Source organism: Trachymyrmex septentrionalis, unplaced genomic scaffold (genome assembly GCF_001594115.1).
Source record: "Trachymyrmex septentrionalis isolate Tsep2-gDNA-1 unplaced genomic scaffold, Tsep1.0 scaffold11, whole genome shotgun sequence".
NCBI lineage: Eukaryota > Metazoa > Arthropoda > Insecta > Hymenoptera > Formicidae > Trachymyrmex > Trachymyrmex septentrionalis.
In genome coordinates, this window is record NW_017304228.1 from 886,564 (window position 1) to 894,245 (window position 7,682).

Here is a 7,682-nt window from a genome sequence, read left to right on the forward strand (position 1 = left end):
CTCTCTCTTTCTCTCTTTCTCTCTCTGCGCCGGACGTGTTCCCAAGCGAATCGCCGGGCACAATTAACGTCTATCTAAACTACCGGTCGACTACTATCTGAGACCGAGCGTATCCGATGCAATTTAGGAGACGTCCTCTTCTCCTTCTCCGTGCCTTCTACAACGGGCAAAGCTCCGCCACGACGACGTGCACCGACGACGGCTTTGTGACAGTAATTCGCCTTTGTTCGATAACCTCGGACAATTAATACCGAGTTGCTCGACGTGCGTCATCGCGCAAGTCGCACGATAGCCTGTCGCTGCAGGCGACATCGTTGCGTAACACCCTCTGCATGGATGTCATAACTCTGCATTGGTCGATGGCGGAAGCCTAGCCTTCTTTCGTCTCTTTCAGAGAGCTGGTTGAATTATTCGAGGCATAATTTCGTACTCGTATAAAATCCTTCCGCATTGTTATCCCGCCATGCATTTCCTCTCTTTACGACGAACAGCCACGAACCGCTCCCCCGCTCCTCTCCGACTTCGCGAGAAACTGGATGGTTTGCGTAATAAAGTAGCGCCGGTAATTTTAACTCGCGCTAATATTCAGGTTTTAAAGACAAAAGACGCCTCTGACGGACAAAAACTTTCTTAATTTGCGAGCGTCCTTTTAGAGTGCTTCTATTACGAAACTTTTCTGCAAAAAATACTTTCTCCCGATAGTTGCCAATATAACACGACGGCTACGGCTACAACCCCTCGGGGATAGTTCTAACCCCTAAACATGACTACATCGGCAACGAAGAAACTCATTAAGATTTTTTTTGGTTCCTCTGTTCTACAAATTCGCCAAGTTTCGTTAAAGTTGTGACAGACAGGGGGATGGAATGATTCACGAACGTTGCTGACCAGAGCTGAAATCGAATCGACTTTTTTTTTTTCGCGGCACCACCCGGGAGACGGTTTTCAGCCTCGCTGCCTCGCATCAGGGCACACTAGGGGTGCAAGGTAAAGACAAACAGGGGGAGGGGGCGGGCAGCATAGGGGGTACCGTATTACCGAGGAGACAGAGGGAACAAAGAGCAGCATGCGCAGTAGCGTCGATCGGTGCAAAGCGAGGCAGGCCCCACGTTCGTTCGTTCGTCCGTTCGTTCCTCGGCTCTGTGCAGGAAAAGTTGATGGGCGCCTAGCAACAGGCTTGTCACAGGGGTTGTCAACCCTAAGTCACAGATCTTGCGATTGTTGCACGCTGTTATGCAGCCTTTACCGTAAATGGATTCTGCAAATTGATCGGCGGCGACCAATAGAGCTTCACATCATGAATTTCTGCAAGGTTTTCCTTCAAAGAGACGTTCATGCTCTTCAAATTGCGTTTCATGCTCCCTTGAGAGATCAATGTGGAATATGCTTATGATGCATAAATTAATTAGTAAAGAGAAATCTTACAAAAAAACTGTACAGTCTTTTATATTTTTATATTATATATTTAAAAAAGTCCGTATTTTTTTTAGAAATTAGAGAATCCCCGTCTGATAACTTCTGATAATTTTACAAAAATTAATATTGAAAATTGATATTTGAAAGAAAATTATAAACTAAATTTGTTGGAATTTGAAGCCTAGCTTATTAGTAGCTAAATTTTTAATTCAAAGAATCACTTTGTTAAGATTCTCACGATATAGTGAGAACTATCTTATTGTTTTCCAAGTCATCATTTTCTTATTTCCAAGTTTTAACACAGATATTTGCATTTATACAGAACGTTCTCGACGTCCAGATAGGCCGTCGAGAACATTACGAACAGGCAATTTCCAACGTGTAGAGAATCAAATGAAAAATGACGTATTATTCTAACACTAAGTTAAAAAAAAAAAAGACTAAATCAGATTAAGCTCATATAAATAAACACGGGAACGCTACTGCTTTGTTTTATTTCTGCAAAATATTCCGAACGTCTCTCGCGTCGCTCTCAATGGGGCGAGGAGAGGAGGTGGAGTAGCGATAAACCCCCGCAGTGTACTACCGGAAATAGCCTTGATAAACCCTTCCTCGCGTATCTCTCGCACAGCGATGCCGACCGACCGGTCTGCCGGCCGTCCGGCCGACCGGTGTTTTCCGAGTAAATATAATGGAAACCGACGTGAAAGTTTTCCGCACACATAGTTCCGCATGCGCTACGAAGGAATCCTTTTATCTCTCCGGTCGTGCAACCAGCGTGTCCACGTGGCCGATAGCGATACGGTCGGTCGTCGGTGGGATCGATATCGCGCGAGTCTCCAGGTACAATCTCCCACTTCTTCCCCTTCTTCTTTGACGGCTTTATCTTCGACCGTGGTTGACCCTCCGCGTTACTATGCAAGACTCGTCCGTACGAACTCGCGACGCTTGCGAGCAACACCGCGCATTTGTGAAAGCTTCGACATGCAGATAGGAACGAGTACTTATCCCTTCCTTGCCTTCGCTGCGAGGCAAAAGCCGCGATGTTAATTAACGTTATGCACAATTTTATTGGTAATCTATCGCGTGTGCTTCTTTAACGTAATCGGCTATAATTCATTGATCGGGGGTTTCTTCGAATTTTCGATGAATTAATCTTCGGACTGAAAAAAATATTTCAACATTTTATTATTAAGAGCTTTAATTGCACCGTGATTAAATAGCGCGTTAGAAACTTGGTTTTACGAGCACTTGCCTCTCATCCACGACTACGCTCTCGGCGTATTACGCTATCGCATAGTCACGAGGCGAGATAGTAACCCAGTAACACGCGGAAAGAACGACTATTGATCGGTCGTCTAATCGACGACTGTGCCAGACCGTTCTGTAATAAAGCCTCTAAAATATTAGAGCGAAATACGAATTAAATATATGTTATGTACCGATATAATTAGTATCGTGTTTTATTTAAACAAGATACGAAACCAAAACGATGATTGAAAAGCAAAAAAGAATAATTCAGATAATATGTATAATATTTAAAGTCTTTGACGTAAAGTAAGTTCCAGTTACTTTCTGCAGCATTTTCTTGATATTATTGGCAAATTAAAAATTTTATATTGCGCAAAATAATTGTGATATCTCGCGTGATGCACACGTCGTTTTATTCTCTCACTGACTTACATAAGACGTGCGCGACGAATTGTGAAATCGCGAGGATAATTAACTAGAGAGAGGATTCATCTCATTTGCAAAGATCGATTCTTCATATCTGCTTGGTAGACATTATGAGGCAGCTAACAGCCACGCAGCTCCGGGTAAAATGATACGCTACCAGCAGACGAGGAAGGGATGCTTTTATCGGTCGTAAAACAACGTTAGGCATCCACGATAACGAGGGAACCGCGAAATGCTACCGAAACAGCGACGAGGAGTGAAGGAGCGATGGGGGAGCGAAGGAAAATCCAATTGCTCGCGCTGGCGGAACACGTGATATTCCGAGGAGCGCATACATGCACGTCACGACGTGCAATATCGCCTCACAATTTCGTAATATCACCGTTATATTGGCGACGATTTAAAATGTCGTAAAGCGAAATAATACGACGGAGTGGTACTCCAGGTAAAAGTATTCACGCGCGAAACGGTGCGCTGGTGTCGCGAGTCAGCGAAATTTCGTTATGGGAGGAAAGTGGTGATCTCGAGTATTTCAGGAATAATTTTAGATACATTGTGAAAACGATTTGATGCGAAATTCAGTACATTCAAATTACATTTTTATGAAGCATTTATCTCAATCGCGTTAATTATCAATTTCATTACGGTAACTGCTATATATTAAGTAATACGAATTATTTTATTCTTGTTAAAATTAACCAAGTTGTGTCGCTTTACATTACAATGGACGTTTATATTTTTTTCTCCAATATATAATTTATTTATAAAGAATTATTATGTTTTTTCTCTCTCTCTCTCTCTCTCGATAACACGATGTGTGTTTTACGATTTTTCATGTTGGAGTCGAGAAAATATATACAGATAACGATCTCTATTTCTCACTTATTTTCAAGTACGTTCCAACAGTATTCCAATTCGAGATTTAACTGTCAAAATGTTTGACGTCGAAGTTTAGTTATGTGAAGAAGCTTGTAATATAGCTTGTCGGCGCAGCGACGATTTTTATGTCTTTTCACGGTGACGTCGAGTTTCCATAAGCGACGTAACAAAATTCCTCTAGGAAGGGAGATGTGCCACGAAGCGGGAGGGGTGGTCGCGCAACCAGGACGCGTCATTTCCGACGGCTAGCGCTTTCGTGTAAAGGTTGATCGAACGACGAGGGGGTTGACGAGAATAAGAGAGAGGAAGGGCGGAGAACGTTATCCGCTGCACAGAGTCGTAAACTTCGAAGAAGCTTGTAATAACGATAAAACACGACGAGCAAGCCTAGCCGAGCCAGGGAAAGCTCTCTCTCTCTCTCTCTCTCTCTTCCTTTCTCTCTCGCTCTTCTCTATGTGTTTAAACCGACGAAGTTAGGCCGGAAGTAGTAAACTCACCCGGGAAGCTCGCCGCGTTAACTTTGCTCGTCGGACATCCCTTAAAATATTATATACACGTGGCCGGACTTAGATTGGTCTGGGCTGCGCCACCAGGCTTTAATGCCGCTAAACGTTCATCCTGATATCGCACAGTGTACCACTTAAAAATCAATTTACCTGCTGAAGTCTTCCTGATGGTACACGTCGTTATTAACTTCCTGTTATATGTGCGATACTCAACACCTTGTACCTCTTGTATTACTCTTTAATGTCAATAGCGAGCAAGAGAGAACGAATAGAATAGTTGTAAGTATTCTAGGATGCATTTCTTCTTCGAAGAACTCGTGAAAAATTTCTATAAAAAGTAAATTAAGAAAAAAAAAATATATATATATATATTTACATTTTTTAATGTTTTACTGAGAAAGCTACCTCCCCTCCCCCGTGTATTATATAATTGTATAATCATATATGTATGTATAATATATAATTTTATTCGTTTTGTTATATTCACGCGAAAATAAAGAATTTTCTGTGCATCTGAACAGCTGATGAGGGCTTTTTTTACATTCTTCACTGATAGATATTCTTTCGAGCCTCATTTTATATATTTGTATATATAATTACATCATTGTTAAATTATAAGGAATAACAATGAAAGAATGATATCTCATATATATGAGATACGGCTGTTTCCCTTCTGTGTGTTTGGAAGACAGTTTCTAAATTGTCGGAGTATATCGGGCCACTCCGGTGTCAAGGCCACACCAGGACGAAAGCCTATTGCGAGGATACTCCTATCTTTCTCTCTTTCCTTCCCCCCTTCCTCTCTCTCTCTCTCTCTCTCTCTCTCTCTCTCTCTCAAAAAAGAGCGAGAGGGAACATATAGCGGCTTAGAGAAGGAGCGAGCCGAACTGGAGAGAGCCGGTGAACATCGATCCAGGCCGGTCACGTTACGGGCGTATGCTCGGGGCGGCCGCACCGGCTTTCCCGGTTTCCGGGGGCTCCTGAAAGCACCCTCGAGTTCTCGCTCTACGGTAATTCTCCGGCTGATGAGGAACGCCGAACCCCTTCTCTCCCCATATATATATATATATATATCTTTCTCTTTCTCTCGTAATTCTCTCCCTCGTACGTACTCGCGCCGCGAGCGTCTATTTATTTTAACGACCGACTAATCCACTACGTGCGCTCCGGCTTTTTGCTCGTTATCAAGGACCTGAAAAGCGAGGGGGTAGCAGGGGGTTGCTTATGCGATGACACAAATTATCCTTCGGGGTACGTCCACACCGGGCTTTCGATATAACGTCGTGTTCAGATATCCGGATACAATTTGTGTCTGAAATTGTGGAACATAGATGTTCGAGTATCTTATCGCTTTGAGATCGGTATGCAATTAGATAGGACAGGAATACCCAAGTACGACAGTTTCAGAATCGTTTCGAAATGTGGATTTGATTCTGGAGCATAATATCCGAACGCTAGAAATTGTGGGTATCTTCATCTACGGGATCTCAATCGCATTCTATTATTGTGAAGGTGTTTCAATCTCATAGGTGCTCTACCTCGATATTATTGCGATCGTCTCGCGCGATATCTCGAGGTTCGTTTCGGCATTGGTGATTCTTTATCGTCGATTGTGGAATCGCGGAAAGAGGAGTCCGTGAAGAAAATTATTGCCGGAGAGGCAGTGATGAGTTATCGTTTGCGATTGTTACCGGCTGTATCGCATTCGGGCCATAATTTTACGGGAGATTCGCGAGGCGCGGTTTATTCCGTGGATCACTAAGAGAGGGAGGGATGGAAGCGGAAAGAAGAAAATTCGCTCTTCTTCCTCTTTTTCCCGCTTGCAGGAACGAGTTATTTACCGGACTGGAAACCACCCTCGTTTCTAATCCCAAATAAAAGCGTTCGGCGGCAGCTCGGAACGGCTCGCCCCCCTACCCCTCCCTCCCTTTCTCCCTCCCTCTCCCCTTCATCGTGCTCGCTCGTAAAGGACGGGCTTCCGTTTGCCAAGAGATGAATGTCGAAACGTTCAAACTCACGTTCATACTCGGTATATAGATGAACGTATTTATCCTGGGATCATTGAGCACGTTGAAACTTCAGTGCGTTGCATCGTTTACCGGAAACATATCTATGCGTTCGCGTAATGATAAACTCCCCTAAAAAAATCGCATACTGGTAAGAAAATAGGTGTGAATTTAACAATGAATTTACAATGCGGTATCTATATAATTCTTAACTTGTTGCTGTTTAATATTAACATTAACTGGCGTGGCTTTAAAACCTTTGGTGTTTATTATTTATCAACATTATCATAGTTAACCACACCATGGATTTTAAATCCACACCATGATGGTGTTGATATAAACACCATGAAGTGGATTTAAATAAAACTCGTAGTATTTTAAATACTTTAATCTACATCATATTAGTGTTAATATTAATATTAACATATGAGAATTGTACTGACGCCGCATTAAATTCACATCTATATTTTTTAGGAAGTACACCGATTCTTTTCTTCAAATAAAAGATTTTTCCTAATACGTGGATAATAATATGTAATAATAATTTTCAGAATACTACTCTCTAAGAGAATGAAATATTTATATCAAGTGATATACAATTATATATCGAGTGATATAAAAGGTTTTGTTTAAGTGTATTTTTTTGTTTTATTCAAACTTTAGCTATCAAAAGTATATAATGCAAGACGAATTGACGAAGAAATTTTCTTTTTTCTTGCAGGAATCGATACGATCACGCGTGGCGATGGATTTTACCGGTAGCGTGGGCAGGATAGTCGAGGATCCCAAGGAAGCCAAGGATATAGCCGAAAACGAAGGCATGGTTTGGCGGCGGAGATGGCGGCCGTTTTCGAGAACACCACCGGGATGCGCCATGATGAGGCTGCATGGCCTCGATGCCGGTATACATGTTCTTCAGCCTTGGTTCCACGGGGGTCTCAAGAGGGATGTCGCGGCAGCTATTATAAGGGATCACGGCAGCGTCGACGGGTAAGTTCAATCTTGTCGATTAATCAACTTCTGAAGTCAATTTTATGAAAAGCGCGATTTAAATTTCGACGCGAATTAAATGGATCGCAAAGTTTTATTCTTCGTTCTAGCCTATGGAAATTGTCAAGATATAATTCGAAGTTATTTGTAATCCGAAGTCTGAAAAAGTTCTCTGCTTATCCAATTTTATATATACTATATATATATA

The 7,682-nt window shown here is 42.2% G+C and overlaps 1 protein-coding gene across 2 annotated transcripts in view; it reads left to right on the forward strand.

Moving 5' to 3' along the window:
- LOC108750080 (growth factor receptor-bound protein 14-like) overlaps positions 1–7,682 on the forward strand; it is a 324,408-nt gene that overhangs the window by 308,403 nt on the left and 8,323 nt on the right. For both annotated transcript variants that reach the window (XM_018489315.1, XM_018489324.1), the window contains exon 11: positions 7,206–7,474. In XM_018489315.1, the coding sequence (XP_018344817.1) occupies positions 7,206–7,474 (269 nt within the window). The remainder of the gene's footprint in view (positions 1–7,205; positions 7,475–7,682) is intronic.